The 25,676-nt window shown below is 41.3% G+C and overlaps 1 protein-coding gene across 1 annotated transcript; it reads left to right on the top strand.

Moving 5' to 3' along the window:
- The first annotated feature begins 375 nt into the window (after positions 1-375).
- LOC145398397 (uncharacterized) lies at positions 376-2,204 on the top strand. Its single transcript, XM_080271274.1, has 2 exons — positions 376-564; positions 810-2,204. The coding sequence occupies exons 1-2, from the start codon at positions 376-378 to the stop codon at positions 2,202-2,204; spliced, it is 1,584 nt and encodes a 527-aa protein (XP_080127400.1).
- Positions 2,205-25,676: the final 23,472 nt, after the last annotated feature.

Consider the following 25,676-nt stretch of genomic DNA (forward strand, 5'->3'; position numbering starts at 1 on the left):
CAAACCACGAGACCCGACTACCATGAGGCCGATCTCCTCCTCAGTTGCATTGCCAAGACCGCTGAGAGGCTTGTCCTCTCTCGACTTGTCTGGAGGTTGGGGCCGCTCCATCCCCGGCTATTTGCTTACCTCCCTGGCAGGAGCGCTCAACATTGCCTAGCCTCCTTTCTTGGTGAGCTGAGGAGTGGTCGTGGCATGGCTGTCTTCCTCGATCTTGAGAAGGCATTGAACTTGCCAACCCAGACGCAGTACTTGTGGCGCTCGCAGCGAAGGGCTTGGGTGGTCGCCTCCTCTCCTGGGTGAGGGACTTCTTCCACGGCCGTGCTGCTTGTGTTCGATTTCAGGGCAGAGTATCCCCTTCCTACTCGCATGTCAATGGCACACCCTCAGGGCAGTGTGCTGAGTCCTCTTTTATTTAATGTCTTAGTTGAGGACCTGCTTACAGTCGACTATGGCCAAGGGGTTACTCTGTTCTGCTATGCAGATGACTTGGCACTGGTTTTCTCTAGACGGGACTGCTACACTCAGGCACCAACTGCGTTTCCCGTCTACATGCCAAATGCTGTGAGCTTGGCCTTAAAATCAATTTCCAAAAACTAAATGTCTGCCTTTTGGTCTCCGCCACCCTGACCGTCCCCTTCTTCTTGGGGGTAATAGCCTTGATGTTGTTCGCTGTCACCAGTACCTGGGTGTATGGTTCGACAGCCGTCTGACATTTGCCACTCATATCCGCTATATACGGGAGCGAGCAGCTACCCGCATTACTGCCCTAAAAGCCCTTTCTCACCGCAACCTGGGTGCTCGTACAGCGTCCGACGGACTTTTTATTCACAAGCTATCCGTTCCATTGTGGATTACGGGGCTTCTATGTCTTATCGGAGTGTCTGAGTCACTCCGTCTCTTTGGAAGTCCTGCAGAACACTGCTCTGCGTATATTGCTCGGTGCACCTCCTTGGACACGCTTGGTCAACCTTCGGGCTGAGAGCAGTTTTCCCTCTCTGCAGCACCGCATTTGGGCACGAACAACAGCTGTCGTTGCTCAGCTCTGTCGGCATCGGCCCCACCTTCCGGTGTCTGTACTCCTCCAGCGTACCCTTTCTCGGCCCCCAAATCCGCACCCTGGACGTGATTGGATTCTGCTTGCTGCGGACATAGTTCGCAAGCTTGACGCCGCTGATGCCATTGGTGGTGGTCCTGACTTGCCCAATCCTGCATATGCCCCTGCTCCTCCTTGGCTCCCACCTGTGATCAAATATGTCGAGCCTAATATAGCAGTTCCCAGGTCCTCTTTTCCTGCTGTTCTTCGCCAGGATGCTCTCAGTCGTGTGGCAGCTTTCTTCACTCCAGATACTGCAGTCTACTATACTGACGGGTCTGTTGGTGATGACGGGTCTGCGGGTGCTGCTTTTGTTTGTGATGAGGGGGTTGAGTCCTGGCGTGTCACCTCCGGTGTTTCAGCCTACCAGACTGAGCTCGTTGCCATTCTCTGCGCCCTTCGCCATGCTGATCAACACCTCCATCGGCGTATTATTATCCATACGGACTCGCTTTCCTCTATACGTGGCCTCCAAAAGCACTGCTACTCTGACAATAAATATCTCCTTACGTCCATCATAGCTGTTGCAACTTCCATCACAGGTCGGGGGGGTGAGGTTCACCTTCACTGGCTTCCTGGGCATGTCGGTATTGCAGGCAATGAGCGTGCTGATGCTGCTGCTCGCCATGCTGGCACGTTACCTGTTACCACATTTCAGCTGCGTCCTAGTCTATCCCTTCTCTTGCGACATGTGGCTGATGCCGTCTGCCGACTTTCGCAGGAGGATCATCAGTTTCAGGTGTGGGAGGGCTCCCGTTCTGCTACGTGGTATGCCAGAGCTACAGAGTACTCACCTGTGTCTGTTCCCCATGGCACACCTAACCACCTACTGGTTCCACTTCGCCGCTTACGCCTGGGGTTCCCGTGCTACAGCCAGGTGACTAACAGCAACCCAGAGCCATGCCCTCACTGCTTTGAGGTCAGTGAGCAGCCCCTGCTCCATTATGTTCTGGACTGTCCTGCAACATCTCGACTTCGGTGTAATATTGGGACGCAGCTTCATGTTGGGGCTGACGACTTTCAACTGGCAGCAGAGCTTATTGCAAGGACACCCACGTCTGCTCTTTTGGGGTTGTGGCCATGTACCCACCCCCACGCTAGTATATAATCCTTGTTTTATTAACAGAATTTCACTGACGGGCTTTTGTTTTGCCAGTGTCCTCCCTTTTTAGGAGGCGAATCTAAACCAACCAACCATATGAGAAGATTGGACCAGTGAACTGTGTGCTCAGAGGAACGATTATGAAGAAACACATTGGACTGGGACAAAGGAGCTTAGTTTTGTGGATTTGATACTAGGACTCTATATCTATATCTATCTATCTATCTATATATATATATATATATATATATATATATATATATATATATATATATATATATATATATATATATATATATATATTAACAACTGACGAAGAGAGTGTATGTGAGTGAGGTGGAGGGGGAAAGAGGGAGGGGGAGGCCGAGGATGAGATGGAGGGATGGGGTGGAGAGGTATATGAGAGAGGGGGGTGTGAGTTGGGAGCAGGGGAGTGAAATGGCGGGGGACAGGGCGACTTGGAGGCGATTTGTTTGTGGCCACCCCAAACGGGACTGAGGCGTCTGGCAATAGATAGATAGATATTAACAACATGCCAACTGATTCAGGTTTAATCTGTAAGGGTAGTAGATGGGAAGATTTCTACTCATTTTTTTGGCCTTATTAGTACACATTTCCTCCCATCGAACTTTATTGTTTGTATAACCCTTGAGAACTGGTGGTACAGAGCTTACCTAGTAGTTTGTTAATGCATAACCTTAGAATCATTTTTGGGGAAATAGCGAAGGTTGGGCTTGGGTTGGCCAAGTTGGAGACTGGCCCCGTCATTTTGGCATGCAACTACTCTTAACCACTTGAAATGCAATAAACGCAACCGAAGAGGCCGCTAGTGGGAGAGAGTCTCCGTCAATCTGAGTACCCGACCGTTCCAGCACACAATGATCATCAGTAGTGACTTGATTTCTGCCCCTTTTGACGGTGTGAAAGTCTGGATCGCAGAGGTGACAGTACACGGCCGTATCAGTAAAACTGAGTGCGCGAAGGTGTACGCAAGCCGCTAGTATTTGACGGTCACTAAGAGAACGCCGAAACCTATTAGGTGTGATAAACCTACAGTCCGCAGTAAAGAATGTAGTCAGTAACGATACGGAAAGGTCAGACATGTTCTACATGTACCACATGTTTCATAAATCGTTGTCAGAATCTGATTCTTGTCCATAACATCGCGACCTCAGTTGTAGCTCATTTAGTACTTCTTATTTCATTCTTACAGTGTCCCGTTTTTCAATTTATTTAGGAAAACATTACTCCTTACAAAGCACACACACACACACACACACACAGGCCAGTGAGCCATGTGTAAAACCATAAAAGTGAAGGACATGAAAATCCAGAGCCCACAAATAATAAAAGTTGACGCACAAAGGCCGCCACGTTTTGCATTACATTTTTTTCTTTTTTCGTGTGTTTTTGAAGCTAAAGGTCTGCCGTACAAAGGCATGGCGTAGTTATGCAGTTTAATCATGGTTTCGTCTTTCTGTTACCTCTACCAGCGAAGTTGGATGGACATTATGTGTGTACCTGGGTCTGTTTGTTTATCTTTATGCGCACAAAGTATTAAATAAGAATGTTATCGGATTTCATTGAATTCTTTTACATACGTGGGCAGAAGGTCAAGCAGGACTTGAACAGATTTAACGGTGGATTGGAATCGACATGCTGGAATAAACACACACACACACACACACACACACACACACACACACACACACACAAACACACACACACGTGATTGTAACGAATTGTACTCCGCAACGCCTCCCCCCCCCCAACAACATCAATACACATGCGCAAAACTTAGGTATTCACGGACCACAACGAACAGTACTACACACCCAGATTATCGCAGAATCATGGAGGATGGGGTAGGAAGGAAGCGTTAATATAAAAGTCCATATAATCATCACAGTAGTTTCAGCCTGCTAAAACAAAGCTTTTAAGTGAGTGGGCGAGTGGGTTAGGACGGGTGAATTACAGTAAAACGGGCAGTGTAGAGTTTTTGTGGGAGGTCAGCAGGTGGAAAAGAAATATTTGATAATAAAGAGAAAAGAATCCTTTGCCAACAGTGCCAAGTTATTCTTGCTCTGTGATTTTTCCTTATATATGTATCATATTATAACAGGTAAAGTTGATGATGAGGTGGTTCGAGTATACAGCTGAAAATTAAGTACTGTTGCTTATTTCGTGTGTCAGGCTATGAAGATATACATGTTTATTTATTAATAATTTATTCATCCCAGATATATGATGGAATGAAAACGGAGAGCTTCTCGTGGTAACTGGCGGAATTTTCCTATAATATTTTGTCCATATATATACCGGTAGTAGAGACATATTGCCATTGGTATGGAATCTGATTACACCACGTTTCGTTCAGTAATTGTACAGTAGTCTCTCGGTATTGTTTTTCTGGGTAGTCCAAAATACAGCTGAACCGTTTTGATGTTTTACATATAGCTTATCAAACGCATTCATATTGTGCATGATTAAACTTAAACCAATGATTGGTAGATATCTGTTTATTTGCTTTGGATACATGGAGTGAACTGATAGTCCAAGGATGAGTAAAAGGGTGTAGCCTCTGTGTGTGATATGGACCATGGAAGGAGACATGGACGTGAGTGACATGGAAGGATAGGGCGAGGGAATGCATGTGGTAGGGGGGCAGTGGATGGAATGGGAGTGTTACTGGCGGGAGACTGGCAGGCAAGGGAATCTTGTTGTCGTGGCCACAGATAGACTGAATAATTATGGTGGATGGCTATAGATAGATGGATACCCCACAATATTGTTCTAAATTCGACCCTGTCACCGATATCCCCACACGGTTCTTATATGTCTCTATCTATCTGTCTATAGCCCGACGCCCTAATCCCGAAAAGAGTGGCCGCATACAAAACGCCTCCAAGTCGCTCCGACACCCACCATTTGACTGCCCACCCCCCAAGTCACTCCCCCCTCCCTCATATTCCTCTCAACTCCATCTCTCCACCTCATCCTCGGTCTGCCCTCTCCCTCTCCCTTCCTGCACTTCACCTACATACACCCTCTTAGTCTGTTTTTCATTCTCCATTCTCTCCACATGTCCAAACCACCTCAGTGTATTTCTCTTAATTTTCTCAGTTACATCTACATCCACCCTTAGTTTTTGTTTGTTTTTGCCAGCGAAAACAGTTTATATCCCAGGTTTACAGTTATTCTTACAGGTAACATATAATTGAATTTTCATATGTTCTAACTTTTCAGGTGATAAACAACTTATTTGTGTATTGTAAGACTCTGTTGTGACTTCACTGTTGTTGTATTTCAGGTAGCATAAATTTAGTTTTTCATTCCAGGTAACGGTTAGGCTAACTTTCCATTCTTTGTAACAGGTGTATTACTAACCAGTAAGGTAGCTATTCCTGTACAGTTCTAAACAACATCAAGACCCCCACCAGTAAAACCTGTAACCATTGCATATATTGTCACTGTTCTAGCAGGTTTTGTATATAATTTATTCTTGTTCCAATATCTCTTCCAGGTACTAATCATTATTACCAGATTCATTTTCTCTGATTAATCCTCGCAATTACCTTGCATTTCAGAATGCCACGGAACATCATATGCGTAACCTGCTCCGGTAGTTTCACCGGATTCTTTTATACGGACCGCTTCTTTGTTTGCAGGATGTGCAAACTACGTCAGAGCCTGGAAGACAAGCTGACCGAGGCTACGAACAAAATTAACAGTCTGACCCGAAAAGTAGATGTGCTGGAGAAATTCATTGCAAGTAATGTTGGACACACTGTAGAGGACAATGTCACTGCTAGGCCAACTGCAGTCCAGGTTGACCATCCTCCTCCTGCTGTAGTTACTTCTCACCCCACCGTACAGAATGAGTTCCAGCCAGTGCAGAATGGTGCAAGCCTTGCAAGGAAAAGAAGCATCATTCCAGTAACAACATACAACAAGTTTCAGATTCTCACAGAAGTAGAGGAAGACCCCCATGAGGCACGGGTTGTAGGGGACTCCATCATCCGTGGTCAGTTGGTGGAATTTTGCGGCCGGGCACCCTCTAAACGAAAGCGTTTTTGCATTCCAGGTGCAGGAGTAGATGACATAACAGAGTCTGTGGATGACGTTTTTGAGAATGCGGAAAATGATAGCCTTGTTATCATTCATACAGGTACCAACAACGTCATGCGAACCCGATCAGAGGAGCTGATGGAGAAGTACAGGAAGATGATCCGATTCTACAAGGAGAAAACTAACCATATTTTAATTTCAGGCATACTACCAAGGATTAATGCAGGGAATGCCTTACTCAGCAGAGCATTTAGTATGAATAACAGTCAAGTTACTTTGCTTACAGGAAGGAGTTCAGTTCATTGACACATGGAACCAATTTTAAGAGCAGCGTACACTATTTACGAACGATGGACTACACTTGAATGCCATTGGTTCTGCCCGTCTCGGTCGTTTGCTTAATGATGCCGTAAGTTTTTTCTGGAGAAAAAACAAGCATCATGGGAGGCAAACGTAGATGTCATACGATCTGATAAGTCAATAAATAATGGAAGCTCCCCACATCAGAAAGGAAAGCACATTAAAGCAATCCTTGGAAATGCTCGTAGTCTACGTAATAAATTTTCTGATTTAGAGGCCCTTGTCTTTACCGAAGATTATGATGTAATTGAAGTAACAGAATCGTGGCTAAATACTCAGCAGAGAGATTTTCTAGCAGAATTTAATTTACCAGGCTATCACATTTTCAGTAGTGAAAGGAAGAATCGAGCGGGGGGCGGTGTGTTGTTATGTTAAATCAGGATTTCATCCAGTCGAAATTACCAAGCCATGTATTGAAAACATCGACACTTTTTATATTCAGCTTAGAAATGAATATTGTCATAAAATCACTCTTGGGATTTCATCCAGTCGAAATTACCAAGCCATGTATTGAAAACATCGACACTTTTTATATTCAGCTTAGAAATGAATATTGTCATAAAATCACTCTTGGGTTAATTTATCGTCCAACTGGTCAGCCACTCAACATCGATAATGAAATCTACAATCAAATTGCTGAACTATCTTGTATGCAAAGCACTGTAATATTTGGTGACTTTAATTTACCAGTTCTAAAATGGGGAGAAGCCCTATCCTCACACACAGGGTCAGACCTATATACAAATTTGCAAGAAAGTTCTTTGTATCAATTTGTAAATTATCCAACACGTGAAGCTAACATCCTAGATCTTGTCTTAGCTACATCAGAAAATGTAGTGAGTAATGTTATTGTAGGAGAAGAATATAGTACAAGTGATCATCGCATAATTACATTTAACATTAAATTCAGTGAAGACAGTGTCAAGGCCAGTTGTGAGAAAGTGCCCGACTTTAAGCAAATTTTAAGAAATTGAAGGCAATTGTAGGTGCAGTTGACTGGCATCCCACTGTCGAAACTTTAGATATCAATGACGCATGGAGTTACTTTACAGAAACTCTCAACAATCCTATCAAATTATGTATTCCAATGCCCAACAGAAGGCCCACCAATAATTCTAAACCCAAATGGTGGAACTCCAACGTTAAACATTGTCTAGAAGCAAAAAATCTTGCATATAAGAATTATAATACCACAAAGAGTCAAAGTGATAATAATGAATACGATGTCCTTCAAATGAAAAGCTAAAAAAATAATTAAATACAGTAAGAAAAACCTTGAGACACATATTGCAAGTATCAGTAAATCAAATCCCAAAGAATTTTTCAGTTATATAAGAAGCAAAAAGGTAATAACTCCATCAATCGGTCCCTTAATCACAGATAAAGGAGAGCACACTGATGATGAAACTATGATGGCGAGAATTCTTAATACTTTCTTCGTGTCAGTATTTACAACAGAAAATGTACATTCAGTTCCTACTGTTTCCTCCATTCCTATAGAAGAGGGCAACATAATCACTGACATTACAGTCAGCAATCGCGACGTACTGCTTGCAATAAACAAATTAAAAGAGAAAAAAGCACCAGGACTGGACAAAATATCACCACGTGTATTGAAGGAACTACAGAATGAAATATCAAAGCCTTTAGCTGAACTTTTTAGCTTATCATTTAAGAGCAGTAAGGTGCCACATGAATGGAAGCTTGCTAATGTAACCCCAATATTCAAAAAGGACAACAGAGCCCAACCAGAATACTACCGCCCAATTAGCTTAACATCAGTGGTTTGCAAATTGCTTGAAACTATTATCAGACACAAGTTTGTAAAACACTTAGAAACAAACAATTTCATAAAAGATTCGCAACATGGTTTTCGTAATAATCGCTCTTGCCTCACGAATCTGCTGGACTTTTTCAATGATATACTGAACATGTATGACAAGACTAAATCTGTTGAAGTGGTCTATCTCGATTTTCAAAAGGCTTTTGACAAAGTTCCACACAAAAGACTCCTTCAGAAGCTAAAGGCAAATGGTTTCAGCTGCAGTGTTCTCGGGTGGGTAGAAGATTGGCTCACCGGACGAAAGGAAAGAGTTGTAATAAATGGAAAAGAGTCAGACTGGATAAACGTTACGAGTGGAATGCCGCAGGGTTCAGTGTTAGGTCCTATTCTTTTCTTAATATATGTGGATGATATTGATGAAGGATTGTGTTGTAAGATTTCAAAATTTGCTGATGATACTAAAATAGGTAACAAAGCAGATACAGCACTGCAAAGACAGGCAATTCAGAGAGATCTTGATCAACTGTTTAACTGGGCCCAAGTCTGTCAAATGGATTTCAATATTAATAAATGCAAAGTGTTAAACATTGGCAGTAAAAATGTAAGAGCAAGTTATAGCATGAATAATGTCCAGCTTGATAGGGTAAACCATGAAAAAGACTTAGGAGTTATAATAACAAATGATTTTAAACCAAGCAGACAATATACAGAAGCTGTGAAAAAAGCCAACAAATTGATTGGGTTCATAGGCAGAGCATTTGAATATAAATCTGATAATATCATCCTCACTTTGTATAATTCCTTAATACACCCGCACTTGGTGTATTGCATTCAGTTTTGGTCACGTATTATAAAAAGGATATGGAAAAGTTTGAAAGAGTGCAGTCAAGGATGACAAAGATGATACCTAGATTGAGAAATAAGTCGTACAAGGAACGTTTAGAAGCCCTGAATCTCTTTACCCTAACAAAACGGAGGATACGAGGAGATTTAATTCAAGTATTCAAGATATTCAAAGGATATGATAACATGGCTGTCGATAAATACTTCACAGTTGATCACTTGAACTACACTAGAGGCAATGGGCATAAAATGATTGGCAAACGATTCCAGTCGCATGAAGCGAAGCATTTCTTCTTCAACAGAGTTGTAAATATATGGAATAAATTGCCCTCCAACGTCATAGACTGTAATAAGTACAAACCTTTAAAGGTCGCCTGGATAAGTATATGGTATACAACCCCCAGCTTAATATGTTTACTCCTGAATAAAACACTTGTGTATGTATAATTATCTGTTTTATTTTATTATAGTTTTTTAGAGCCTGGATCAATTTATTAAATGCAAATATAGTATATGCAGAGACTACGATATGCACAGATAACCCTGAGTTAACGGTCACTACTCATACATTCGACCTGTGATGGGCTGTGGATCACTGAGGGTCCCTGTTAGTTACGTGGCCACCATCAGGATTTTTTTTATGTACCAGGGGTCACTGCTTCAGGAGGTGACTTGTTTGCTTGTCCCGCATGGGAAAGTTCCTAGTCTCAGTGGAATGAATGGAGCTGGGGCCTGATTGACTGCTGCCTACCTTAATAGCACCAGGCAAGGCTGCCACACCACCTCTAAATATCCTCATTGTGCACTGTGCAATTTCCACACTGTGTCCGCAGACACCTCGTAAACTTAACGTACCCGTACATAGCGACATGCATTATTTATTTATTTATTCAATTATTCATTGTACTTTACTACTTTCTCTTTCAGGTTATTCATACTGGTAGGTTATAGATAATGTATTATAGAATGTAGCTTTTCCTTTTTAGTCTTTCCTATGAAATTTCCATGTCAGTTTTTCCATGCTGCATGGTGATTTTTCTCACTTTTTCTTGCCAGTTTTGGCTGGAGGGTTTGGAGGCGGGGGGAGCCTTCTTGCTTTACTAACCTTATCCTTCAGCATGTAGAGTTAGATCTTGTAGTCATAGTCTACTCTGTACCAAACAGCCTAGAAAGGACCATAAGGTCTGTTGCTGTTTGCTCTCCTTTGCACTCCTTTGTACCCCACAACTTTTCTTCACTTCATTTGATAACCTGTCCCTCCATGTCACTCCACATGCTCCTATCAGGTAACTCATTTCCACTATTTATATGTAATTCATCTAGATTCACCACTATCAGTATTAAGTGGAACATATGGGTTTGCTGCCTTAACAATGGCAGGGGGAAGGACTGCAATACACTGCATCAGAGATGTCACCAACAGTGTTTCTTGCAAGAGAGGATTAGTGGCGCCAGTCATGTGATAGCACATTTTCCATTGTATTTAATTAGGAACAGTGTCTTGTTTTCATAAATGATGCAACATTCATATGCTACGGTCCTACTGTATGTGTGACCTTTGAATTCATTGCTTATTAGCATGATTCGAACCAGTGCTGAGACCATCAGGCCGCGAAGATAGACTGATTCCTTTGAAACGATACCACTACACCACATTGAGCACAACCAACCAGATTTAAGACAACCTTTTATGTGATGAAAATATTTCCAAGTGGTAATTGTCTCAATATACCTTTGCTTGCGGTTTGCTTTTTATTGCATTATACTGCAGTATACATGCTGTGGAGTGGATGAACAATATGATAGTAAAAATGACATATCCAGTTCATATTTGTTTTATAGATACATTAATATGATTATTTTGTATGTGTCCGACTGCGCATAGGCTTCACAGCCACCTTCCAAGGTCCAGTAGTCCTTCTACATGCAATACACCTCTACATGTCACGACTTCGGCGCTAACACCCACCGTCCATATTGAATACATGCTAGACCTGTCTCATACAGGACTGGTGTATTGGTTTTAACGGGGGTGTTTTTACGAAACGTCGGCGGGTCTTCTGGTAGATGAGCAAAGTATGACTTTTATGAAATTTAAATCCTTAAACAGTTCCCTGCCCCAGCGGATATTGAACCTGGGTTGGGTAGGACTGCAGATCACCTCTCTACCGATTGAGCCACCGCCTTCACGATGTAGAACAGAGGTTTTATGGTATGTAATATTTACTTGTAAAATATATACGAGTATATGCTATCCTTTGCTGCTCTATATATAATGTTGGCCAGCACTACATGTCCCATCCGCTAATAAAACCAGTGTTGTAAAGTATGAAACAACTGACAGAATGTGGAAGAAAAGACCATGTAAGGAGGAACCTTTAATGGTAACGTTTCAATATTGTTTCTTCAGGTCAAAGGCACCTGTAACAACACCAGTTCGCTTATGTAATGCTCACAGAACGAGAAACAGGGGGAGGGGCGAGGACAGAGGGTTACGGGTGAGGGCTGTGAAGTATGGAGGAGGCAGGGGTGGAGGGTGTATAGAAAGAGAAGGAGTCAATGTGGTGGGAAAGTGGGGGGTAGCGCAACTAGAGAGAGAGAGAGAGAGAGAGAGAGAGCTGTGTGGGAGTTAGTGACAGTAAAAACACTGGAAATGACAGTTTTATAACAAAGATAATAATAATAATCGTAATAACAATATTGTTAACACATTTGCCAGTTACACTAACGATATATCGGTATATTGACAATAAGACTCACATTATACATTTATTCTGTAGTGATTATAATAAAGATATAATAAAACGATTTCGGCAATACGAAAGATAATAGAATCAGTAACAATAAATAATAACGATTAAAACAACAACAACAACAATAAGTAATAATAATAATAATAATAATAATAATAATAGTAATAATTGTAATAATACTAATAACTAACAATACTAACAACACTAATAATAATCACACTAATAACTGAAAATATAGCTAAAAATAATAACACTGTGAGCATACAAACACTTCACATCGAAAACAGTTAAGTCATTTACAACTTGTTGTGTGGGCCAAATAACAGAGTCCATCCCCCTCTATTTTCTATCACTTTCCAGTAGTTTAACAGAGTGTTTGTGTGTGTGTCCCTAGTGTTCCTTGGTAACTTGGTCAGGGGTCATCATCATTGCCAGACGCCATGTATCCCAAACGGGGTGGTCAAGGGTTTAGGGGTGCTGGACGATTATATATATATATATATATATATATATATATATATTGTGGTAGGTGGGGGCGCTCACCATCCACTCACTCAATGTAGTGCTGCTCTCGGGTGTCTCCCCTGTCCTCTCCTCCATCCTTCTTTCTTCCATCTTCTTCTATCTTTCTTTCCTTCATTCTTTCCTCGTCCTTCTGCTTACGGGTGACTTTACACTCCCTCTTCTGCCTTTCATCCCTTCATTCTTTCCTCTTTCTTCTGCCTATGGGTGACTCTACACTGTGTGACAAGCCAAATGGTTTCCAGTACACCAGGAAACTATTTACTACGCTGGATGGTAACCATATGATCTTATTTTGGCGCCTGGTGGTTATTGTGCTCCAATCAGATTGAGCCGGTGAAGGTTTATATCCAAGGGATGGTTGGGGCTTATTGCTCACGTAATGCCACTCAGGGATGAGTGAGGTTGGTCACTCTCGTCTTAAATGTCAGGACCAACTGCCTAGCCCCGGGCTCCTACGCTCCTAATGGGGCAACCTAGGATTGGATGATGGATAAATGGATGGATATATACATATATATATATATATATATATATATATATATATATAGATAGAGATATATATATATATATATATATACATATATATATATATATATATATATATATATATATATAGATAGAGATATATATATATAGATAGCGATATACATATATAGATAGATAGAGATATATATGTATATAAATAGATAGATAGATATACAGATATATATAGATATATAATATATATTTAGATAGGTAGATCTATATAGATATATAGATAGATAGATAGATATAGATATATATATGTATATATATATATATAGATATATAGATAGATAGATATATATATATATATATATATATATATATATATAGAGAGAGAGAGAGAGAGAGAGAGAGAGAGAGATCTTGCCAGAAGCCTCAATCCCGTTTGGGGTGGCCACAAACAAATCGCCTCCAAGTCGCCCTTTCCCCTGCCGTTTCACTGCCCTGCTCCCAACTCACACCCCCCTCTCTCATATACCTCTCCACCCCATCCCTCCATCTCATCCTCGGCCTCCCCCTCCCTCTTCCCCCCTCCACCTCACACATACACTCTCTTCGTCAGTCTTTCACCCTCCATCCTCTCCACATGGCCAAACCACCTCAGTGTGTTCCTCATAACGCTTCCTATCACATCCACAGCCACACCACAACGCTCCTTTATATCCTCATTCGTCAACCTGTCTGTTCATGTGACTGCTCAGGCTCCTCTTAAATAACTCATTTCCACTGCTCTCACTCTTGACTTGTCTCCTTCCAACTACGTCCAAGCTTCAATTCCGTACGTTAGAATTGGTATCACAATAATGTCATGTAGTAGCTTTTTCACTTCCATGCTCACTTCCCTGTTTCTTATCACTGCTTTCAAAGAACCACCAACATTTCTTCCCTGCTGTACCCTTTCAAGCACTTCACCCTGCAAACCTCCATTCTTACTCATCACACTACCGAAGTACTTAAACGTACTCACATTTTCCAATTCCTCACCATCCAACCTCGCTGTACATTCACTGACTTCACCTCTCTCAAAGACCATCACTTTACTCTTCCCTACATTCACCTTTAGATTCCGTTTCTTACACACTCTCCCAAACTCATCCACCAAGCCTTGCAACTCCCCTTCGTCTTCACTCAACAACACAGTATCATCTGCAAACAACAGTACAGGGAGTTTCCAAACACTGTCCTCTCTCACCAGGGCCACTCCAACATCCACTACCCTACCTTGTACCTCTTTTATTACCCCATCCATGTACAGATTGAACAACCATGGAGACATGACACATCCCTGTTTCAACCCAACTTTCACAGAGAAAAATTCACTTAGTTCACCATACACACGCACTGCAGCCTTCGCACCATCGTACATACGCTTCACAGCATTCAACAACTTCCCATCTACTCCATATATTCTTAACACATTCCACAACCCTTGTCTATCCACCCTGTCATATGCTTTCTCCAAATCCATGAAAGCCGCATACAACTTCTTTCCCTTCTCTAGAAAATTTTCCACTAAAGATCTAAGAATGAATATCTGATCTACACAACCTCTTCCCTTCCTAAAGCCTCCCTGTTCTTCTCCAACTAATTTCTCTGTTCTTTCTCTAACTCTGTCACTAAGTATCCTACCATACACTTTTCCTATTATACTAAGAAGACAAATGCCCCTATGATTACCACACACTTCTTTTTCCCCTTTTCCTTTGTACAAGGGAATAATTATACCTGACTTCCAATCCTCCGGGACTCTACCTTCCTCCCAGGCCAATCTGCACATCTTCCACATCCATGCTACTACTATCTCTCCCCCATGCTTCAGCATTTCACCATACACTCCATCAATTCCTGGGGCTTTCCCCGATTTAACTTTCTTCATTGCTTCCACAACTTCTATCCTACTGATTTCTTCCTGTCTTCTCACCTCCCTCCTTCTCCCAGCCATTCCCCAGCCACTTATACTCGCATTACTTCCATCCTCTATGTTCAACAATTCCTTAAAGTGTTCTCTCCATCTGCTCACTTTTTCTCCCTTCTCCACTAGTAATCTACCATTTTTATCTCTCACTCCCCTGCTAACTTCACTTCCACCCTGTCTCACTCTTTTCACCTCTTTCCAGAACATTTTCTTACAGTCCCTCCACTTTACACTAAGATTCCTTCCAAATTCATCATCCACTCTCTTGTTACTCTAACTAATCTTTTCACCTCTCTCTTTCTTTCTACATATAATCTCTCTTCCGCCTCTCAACTTCTTCCACGTCTCTATTTCTCATCCATTCATTGTATGCTTTCTTCTTTTGTGCCACAGCCTGTTTCACCTCTTCAGTCCACCACGCTGTTCCTTGCACCCCCCTCCGTCTTCTTTTCCTTCCACACACCACATCACGTGCTGCACATATTTCTTCTGTAAATATCCTACACACACCTTCCACGTCTCCCATATATATATATATATATATATATATATATATATATATATATATATATATATATATTGTGTGGGTCCCCGATGCTCCTTGGTAACTTGGGCGTGAAATATATTTATGGACAGTACTGCATTAAGAATGCTATATCCTTTGCCGTCTATTGTTGTGCAGTAATCACTTGCTTTACATCCGATCTATCTATCTATCTGTCCACCTATCTATCTATCTATATGTATGTCTATCTATCTATTTATCTATCTATCTATACCTTAGAGAGAGAGAGTAGTTCTTTCCATTTAGCTGCTCTGATGCTAGTATACGAGGTGAGATGGTAGTTCAGCCTGCATCAACCCACAGTCAAGTAATGGTGCAGCGCTGCGTGGACTCCACATGGAGTGGAAAGAAACTTTTTGCCGCAAGAGTACATACACACACACACACACACACATATACATATATATATATATATATATATATATATATATATATATATATATATATATATATATATACCAAATAAGATATTTACAGGTGATCTTGGACAACGCAACTTCCAAAGCAGTAATAAAAAAAAAATGTATCAAATACTCTTTAAGCATAATTAGTTGGTGTTTTCGGCCCACCTCAGGCCATATTCAGGCAATGTAATTGTCCTATATTGTCAGCATATACACGATAAAAAGAAGCACTAGGACTTCACTTAAATCTTAAAACTAAAGATAATAAAGTAAAAACAACCCTCCTCCCCGTATAAAAGCTCAAAAAGAAATGCATTTTTTTGTGTGTGCCTATCGACCATTGGAACCGAAGCCCACTGTCATTAAGGCATATATATATATATATATATATATATATATATATATATATATATGTATATATATATATATATATATATATATATATATATATATATATATATAATATTTTTTAATTTTTTTATTTTACTTTTATCTATTTTGAGTATTACATTACTTTTAGATAAGATACCTAATCTAAAAATCCTAAAACTAATAACCTAACAGACAAATCGCTAACTTATGCTAAAGCCTAAAGATACAAGTAGCTACACCTACATTAATGGTAAAAATACCCAGACCTAGAAAACACCATCGACTGCAGATATGTAATGCCTTTCTACATTGCATACCTGCACTCATCACCTGGTGACTGTCAGTCGAGGCACAAACTAAGATAGGGGACATCAGTATATGAAAGAGAACCAGACGAGTCAGTAACATTTCCATATATGTCAGCTGTCGGCCCTAATTCGGACAACTTAAACTAGATGTTATAAAGTATTTACATAATATGCTCAAAATGTGAAGTACCCCGCGCACCAGACCAACACCGACTGAAAATACCCAGTACCTTTCTACACTGAATACTTCCACTTATCAGCTGGTGACTGTCAGGCGAGGAAGTTAGGAACGGGGTTTAACGTAGGGGACATCAGTATTAGAGACAGATCAGTCGGAAGCAGGAACTATTTCAAATACGTCAGCTGTCAACCCCAGTTAAAAGTACAATATATACTTATTTATAGCTGATATAAAACATAACCATATATTAAAAGAGTCACATCACTCTGATCAATCCAGTCTTTCTCAAGAAAGCCATCAGCTTATCAGTCATAACAATATCCCCATCACCCAGGATGGTGGAAAGGGTGAAGGGGACATCTGCTGTGCTGCGTAATTTATAAGTGAAGCACGTTCACGAATGAATCGCTGACAACGCAGGATGATATGACTGATAGCTAACACTGCATTACAGATGTCACAGTGCAGTGGGAAGCGTCTTTCAGAATATTGTTTTGCATATGTTAGAACTGTGCTATGTAATCGCAGTTGCACGAACACTTTTTCTTCAAGGCGACTGGCATAGTTGGCAGTATCCCAGTTGCCTAGGTATGGATTGCCTGTTGGAATATTTAGTCTGGTCCACTGACCTTTCCACATTTTTATTGATTTGTTTCCGAGAGAAAGACTCTACCGTAGATCATGAGAAACGTCCAAAGTCTCCTTGAGCTCCACAGCCGACTTTGCAAGTACGTCAGCCTGCTCATTACCATAAATACGACAATGACCAGGCACTCAGATTAGTGTAAAGGACTTGTTGCATGAATGTAATTTATTAACAGTACGACCCTGGATCTCATTACAATCTGTAGTGCAAGAAGCAATCGTCTGAAGGGCTGATTTTTAATTTGAAAAGATGACAAATGAGTCATGCTTAGAACTGAGCACTTAAGTAGTCTATGGTTTGTTAGCAGCAGAAAGTTCGGAGGTAAACACAGATGTATGAGTCGGTAACCGATACCTGAGGGCACATTCGGTCGACCATACACAAGCCCCCACACATTCACTTGACATGGAGCCATCGGTTTACAATTATTGGTGGGACCCCAGGTGACGAACGATGATGTTGCGAAACACGTTTCCTTTTTTTTGTGTGTGTGTGTCCGACTCTGAGCATAGGCTTCACTGCCTTCTCTCAAGGCCCAGTAGTCCTCGTACATACCATACACCTCTAAATGTCACCACTTCGGCGCTAACACCCACCGTCCATATTGAATACATGCTAGGGGTGTTTCATACAGGACCGGTGTATTGGTATTAGTGGGGGTAATTTTATGCCATGTCGGTGGGACTAATGGTAGATCAGTAAAGTCTGATTTTTAAGAAATTCAAATCCTTAAACTGTACCCTGCCCCAGGCGGGATTTGAACCTGGGTCAGGTAGGACTGCAGGCCACCTCTCTACCAACTGATCCACAGCCCCTGGTGGATCTCCGCCTCCAGTGCCTTGGTCTTTGGTGTTGGGAGCCATGAATCATCAAAAGAAAAACCAGGTGGCTCCCAAGGCACTATGTTTTTAGACACCAACTTGTCACAGTCAATGAGGTCCACACCAAGCTCCTGAGTCAATAAATGGAGGCGAAATACAAGTGGCACCTCAAGTAGTACCTGCTAGGTACTTGAGGACATTTAACGGTTTATCATAACGAGAAAGGAAACTATTAACATGAATTTTAAAGTTCAAACGACGATCAAAATGTAGGCCCCAAAACCTTACAGAATTTCGAAAAGGTACCACCTGATTATCCAGTCAAGCACAAATTAGGCATGTTATGGGTGGTAAGAACTACAGCGGCACACCTAGGGACGGAAAACTTAAATCCCCATTGCAAGGCCCATTGGTGGACGGAATTAAGGGCTGCTTGAATCCACCCAGTGGAAAATTGTACACAATCGTCAGCATTCAGCGAGTATTTAAGATTCGTCGGGATGGGAGCTGATGACAGAATATCATTGATCATAATACTAAATAAAATGGGACTAAGAACACTTCCCTGAGGCATCCCAATTTCCAGGATAAATATATCCGATGTTACGTTACAGGGCAATTTGACAAAGTTCTGTCCCTCATGAAATTTGATATAAAAACAGGCAAACTACCTCTTAAACCATAAGTATAGAGCTTCATTAGTATACTGTGCCACCATGTCATGTCACAGGCTTTGTGGATATCCAAGAACACCCTTATCATGAATACTTTATTGGCAAATGCCTCTGCAGTACAATGCTCCAAATTCATTAAATGATCTAGTGAACTTTTGTATTTGCAGAAGCCACACTGTTGATCATTTAACAAATTCTTCGACTCTAAAACAAAATTAAGCCTATTGTTAACCATTCGTTCCATGACCTTACTTAGACAAGAAGCCAAGTCAGTAAGACAAACTGAAGTGGAATTCATAAGACAACCAGCCTCTTCGGGTATCCGTACGACGTGCACAAAGTGCCATGAGTCTGTAAACGTTCGGGATGCCCAAAGCTCATTGTACAATGCTAACATCTTAATCAGGTTGTCCTGATTAAGATGCTGGATCATACCGTAATTGGTGGTGTCTGGTCCAGGGCTGGTGTCTTTACAGGATTTAAGGACAAGGAGCAGTTCATCAAGTGTAAACCCTTGGTTGTACGGGGAGTCTGCATATTCTGTGGCAAAGTCTAACATCTGTAGCTCAGCCGTGTGTTTATGGTGTTGGAAACGCGGATCATAATTGGCTGAGCTACCTACTTGAGAAAAACTCTTGGCGAGGGTATTAGCAACGTCCATGGGATTTTCTTAAGATGTTATTATTGACCTGCAGGGATCAAGGCCTTTTATTATTCAATATTTTAATGGTGGACCAGACCCTACTTAATGGTGTAGAACAATTCACCGTGGACACAAAATTCCACCATGAGTCACGTTTGGCCTTTCTTATAATTCTCCTTGCCTCAGCCTGTGCCAATTTGTATGCAATGAAGTTTTCCTCAGTTGGCTGACTATCAAAAATCCTGTATTTCCTATTGCGTTTCCTTAATGCTTGTCGGCAATTCGGCGTCAACCAATGATCTCTGTGCTTTGCATGAACTGCAGAAATTTTGGGAATAGCAGCCTCAGCTGCTTGTATTATGGATTTGGTTAGATTTTCGACCTTATCATCTATGGTCTCTCCAGATATAGCTAAATTGGCAATCCTTGAGAAGGATCCCCAATATGCTTTCTTGTAGTAAAATTTTGGAGGAGGGTCTGAAACAATGTCGCATGTATAAGAAAGTCAGACGGGTGAATGATCATTTCCCATGGAGTCATCATAAGGAACCCACGAGAAATCTTGAGGTATGCCTGGGGAGACCAGAGACAAGTCAATAGCCGAAAAGTTACCAGTGTGACCATCTACACGAGTCGCTCTACCATTGTTCAGAAGGCAGAGGTTGGACTGTAGTATTAGGTCGGCTACTTGCTCCCCACGACCATCGATTCTCAAGCTACCCCATTGATAGTGATGGGCATTAAAGTCACCCAACACTAACTTATTCCCCAGAAGATGTTCAAATAGTGAATTCATAGCATCACTATCAATGGGGCCATGTGGTGGACAGTAGAGAGGGCAAATAGACAGATGCTCGTTATAAAATTTTACTCTGCACACGACAGCTTCCAGAGTACAATTTAGAACTACTTCCGTTTGTGGGTGTGATTTGTGTGTGTATGTGGCAACTCCATGACCATCATACCTTGTATATGAGTGGCAGTGTTTGAACTGTGGGGGATCAGGATGATCCACCAAGTGCATCTTCTGTAAACAAATAACTTCTGGCCTGTGTATAGAAAGCAAGATTGCTATATTATATAGTTTATTCCCAAGAGTCCTACAATTCCACTGTAAAACAGTGAATGCTGAGGTTTAAGATTTACGAGAGTGGACAGTGTTTTTAGTTTTTTTTTGCCGCCCCCAACTGGTGAGCGACTACCAGGGGACCTATCCCAGTGCTTGCTAATGGAAACTTCCATTTGTCATCAGTAACTAGGCTCCCTGAGTCCCGCAAGGAAGAGCTTACCCTTCTCTCTCTTGCTGGACCAGGAGCAGGAAGAACAGGAGGACATGCCGACTTACTGTGGGTGGTCAAATTAATCTTATCAGACTTGTTGGACTTCGGGTTTTGGCCGCATCACCTGCGAAGGAGCAGCAGCAGCCTGATAGTATGAAGTAGTGAAAGGGATGTCCATAAGAGAGCTGGAGCATACATGAGGGTGAGATGGAGAGGTAGGGTGCATGGCATGAGGAGGGAAAGTAAGACCAGTCTGTCTCCACGGTGCACATCACGGGATGGGACACAACGGCCGATGCATAGAGGACATTAGGCTTGAGAGTCGCATGCAACTCCTTCACCTTCTTCCTAGCACTGCAATAGGAAATGCCTTCAGTCGCCTTCACTGTGCAAACCTCTTTCTCCTCCTTCCACTTGGGACAAATCCTCGAGTCCTCGAGGAAGTGGAGTGAGCACCCTTGCAGTGAAAGCAAGACTCAGTCTCGATGTACAGTGGTCAGCAGAGTTACCTACAGCTGCGCACTTGCCATACACCAAGTTGGATGCCTGACAAGTCTTTTCATGATGGCCATGAATCTGGCATTTTGAGCAGTGACTGGGTTTGGGATGTATGGTCTAATGTTAACAATTTGGTATCCAACTTTCACATTAGCTGGAAGAGATACTCGTACTTTTCCCAAAGTTTAAGATAATCGTTGTGGTCTTCGTCCTCATGCCCTCCAAAAATCTAGTAATAAATCTTGTGTCTATTACATATTGCTGAGTTAGTTCTTGTATGATGTCGTCCTCCTCCATAACCATGAGATCCCTGCAGGTGATAATAGTCCTGCAGGAATTCATGGAGTATGGGATCTCGGTCTCCACATTGTAACAATGTAACTTGCTCAGTTTAACCGAATTCTTTACCTGGGCCGAATTGACAGTCTTTACCATAAGTTCTCCACTTGCAAGTTTTTTAACTTGTTCTACCTCACCTGCACATCCATCAATCACCTTGATGATGAAGGGACTGAGGCTGGACAGGGGAGTAGAACCAACCGCAAAAGTTAACGTGAAAGAGATGTTGTTGATGTTGCTGTCTAGCGAGGTGTGTGTCTGGGTCCGTTCAGTCTGGAGGCAGGCTATCCGTAATGCATTCAGGGTAAGGTCACGACTGCCTTCCCTCCTGAAAGCGGGGGAGGCAATAGGGGTGTCCGCCATAAGAACCATTTCTCCCTAACAGGGGAAGTGGGAAGGAGGAGAAGAAACAAACAACGGACAAACGACCTGGGGCAAAACAGCTAATGATAAGATTGCCCTCTCAAACCACTTGAGGGAGGCCCAACCGCGTTGATTCACACCCCAGGGCGTTCATTGGGGTGGACCCTCCGTTGGCGAGTATGCAAAGGTAATCATAGTAAACAGATATTGACACCTGCCATATATCTAGCATATTAGTACTAGCTAACCTAACTTTACTGGAGCTAAAGTGAAAACAAAACTAAAGTAGGTGAGGCAGCCCTACAATCTGGAGGAGAGTTCAGCACACATCCGCTCTCCCCATGACCGTGCATGAAAGTCCGAAGAAATGCCAAGAAACGCTCAGAGAAGACCCAATGTAATCTACGCAAACCTCCAACTGAAACAAGAATTGTCTGTTCGAACATTAAACTCAAACCTCCCAAACTGAAGCAAACAAACCAAAACAACCTACAGTATAAGTTCGAACAAAGAATCCATTAAGTGTTATTAGCTACATAAATTTAAGGTCTACACTTTTCTAATATTAATTTTTCTCTTAGTAATGCATCAGCTGAATTGCTGAATTTAGTTACTGCCTGGAAATCTTTATAAGAGAAAGGGTGGTCATGGGTTAATTAATGCTCTCTAATAGCTGCAAATGCCATCTGATGCAAATATTGTCCTGTTCTGTAGCTCTTTCCCATATGTTCAGATATTCTTATTTTGAATGAGTGACTTGTACATCCAATATATATACCCAGCCTTAGAACTAAGATATGTAAATTTGTAAACAACATCTGAACACAGAGGGATAGGCACCCTGTCCTTGTGATTGATAAAATTCTTTGTCTTAAAGTCACTAGTAAGTATAATCCTAAAATTTACAGATGGAAAACTGTTTTAATTCTTTAAGTACCAAATTCCGAAACTGGTTACTGATTTTTCCATAGAAAGGCATTTTAACATATTTGACCTTTTTTTTTTTTTTCACTTCAAAACATACAGATTAACTTTTTAGTTTAGTATACAGGAAAGACTTTTAATACTTATCATATATGTGTATCTGATAATTATTGTTCAGAAAATAATTCCTAAGTTTAAGACATTCATCATGCAAATTTATATAATTCGAACAAATATTGCATGCTCTATTCAGTAAAGGTCTGATTGAATTATTTTGTATATCATAGGACAAAAACTGTACCAATTACAGTATTGACCAGTTAAAGTTGGTTTTCTGTGTATCCCTGTGATTTATTTTTTGGGGGAGTGGGACAATGGCATTGACAGTAGTATGAGTTGTCTGAGATGTTGCAACAGGGCAGTATAAGACAAGAATTAATTGACTACGTAAGATCATTAACGTATTCGCTGGTAGGAAAGAAAAATTACAGCAGGTAATCATAAATTTTGCTGGTGCTGGCATAGGTAAGCTCTCTTTAAGTGCTTTCTAATTTTGCCAGTTTTAGCATCAGACGAGATTTTTTAGCTTTGGAGGGATACATGGTATTAAAAAGAGGTAACTGGAGGCTAAGGGACTGTATAACTTCTGCAGTTAGAAAATTGTCTCTTAAGCTGAAAAAAATATTGTTTAAATATAAATAGTCTGGCAGCTCTTCACTGTACCGGGACCAAGTAAAAACATTGACAATATGTTCGATGATTTTTCCTGTGTTAATACAGGTTTATTTCATCATTAACCACCTTGACTGGAATGAAGGACTTTCTATCAAAAAGTCTCCCTCAAGCTGATTAGTCAGAAATAAAAACAAGACTAAAAAAAATCAGTTACATTGACTAAATTCAGGGACTTTGGCTCGCAAGGACGCCTTTTTATATTGTATTCTTGCCATCTCCTGACGATTACTTGCGACTTATGGTATAATTTTCGAACTTAAACAGATAGAAAAAGCCACCATAAAACCCATCAGCACAGGGCACCTTTCATAAGTTGAAGAGAATTTTTGATAGCAAACAAAAATTAACTAATAAGAATGTCACCCTGATTCATAAGTGGTGCTAGGCACAACAAACTTCACCCAACAGCAGTTATTTTATTGCTGTTAAATACTTACGTGATTCAATTATTTAGTGTCAATGCACAATTCAAGTCTAAGGTAATGGAACAAATGTTTTCACGTTAGCCTTCTGAAAATTTGTGGTCTTGCATTGGACATTTCAAGGTCACTCAAGGTCAAAGATGATGCTGCCAAATGAAAGCTCTTACGAGACTTCCTCTATCTTGGTAAGAGTAAATATCTCTATCTTCAACCAGTTTCGAGTTATAGCCCCCTGAATACCCATGACCTTGAGTCTGACCTTTCAAGGTCATTTATTGTCAAAGGTCAAGGTACCATTTAAAAACCCATATGGGATTTCCTGTATACTGATAATAGTTTCTCTATCTTCAACCATTTTCGAATTATAGCCCCCTGATTTTAGTAAATATCAATTCCTTCAACCGATTTCAAGTTCTAGCCCTCCGAAAATCCGCGACCTTAATTCTGAGTCTTTGACCTTTCAAGGCCATTCGATTACGTCCAGAATTTAATCAGTTTCTTTGAGGACCAGCACCCACATACCTTGAAATTTTCATGTAATTTCATTCAGTCGTTTTTCCGTAATGTTGATATCAAACAAACAAATAAACTCGACCAATAACAATGCCTCGTCGGACTCCGTCCGGGTGAGGTAATAATCGCTTATGAACAAGGCTTCGATTTAATGCTTATAGAGTGCTCTAGATACAGTGAGGCAAGCAGTTAGTTTGTACACAGTAATCACACATCAATCTACTGATAAAGCAGATCTCATCTCAGACTTTCTCCTCCAATTCCACCTTAGACGATTCCGGTGCTGTTCCTCCCTCACTTCCCCGCTCTGACTTCCTCCTGGTTGACATTAAAATTTCTTCAGCTGATGTATTTTCTGCCATCACTGGCCTCAATACTAACAAGGCATATGGACCTGATGAAGTCCCTCCTGTTGTCCTCAAGAACTGTGCTTCTGTGCTTACACCCTGCCTAGGTAAGCTCTTTCGCCTTTGGCTTTCAACTTGTACCTTTCCTTCTTGCTGGAAGTTTGTTCTCATTCAGCCAGTCCCAAAGAAGGGTGACCATTCCCAACCCTCTAACTATCGTCCAGTTGCTTTAACATCCTGTGTCTCAAAGGTTTTTAAGTCAATTCTTAGCAGAAAAATTTTAAAGCATCTTTCTTATCACAATCTTCTTTCTGATCGTCAGTATGGGTTCCGTCAGGGACGCTCCACTGGCGGTCTTCTGTCCTACCTTCCAGACTCCTGGTCATCCTCCTTTTGGGACTTTGGTGAAAGCTTTGCCATTGCACTTGACATCTCTAAGGCTTTCGATTGAGTCTGGCATAAATCTTTAATTTCCAAACTGCCCTCTTACGGTTTCTATTGTTCTGTCTGTGCCTTCACCTACAACTTCCTTTCTGGCCGTTCTATAGCCACTGTTGTAAACAGCCACCGTTCTTCTCTTAGATCTATCAACAGTGGTGTTCCTCAGGGCTCTGTCCTGTCACCAACTCTCTTCCTTTTATTCATCAATGATCTAATCTGTACGTCTAACC

Source organism: Coenobita brevimanus, chromosome 5 (assembly GCF_032717465.1).
Source record: "Coenobita brevimanus isolate Jiangsu-jjx chromosome 5, ASM3271746v2, whole genome shotgun sequence".
Lineage (NCBI taxonomy): Eukaryota > Metazoa > Arthropoda > Malacostraca > Decapoda > Coenobitidae > Coenobita > Coenobita brevimanus.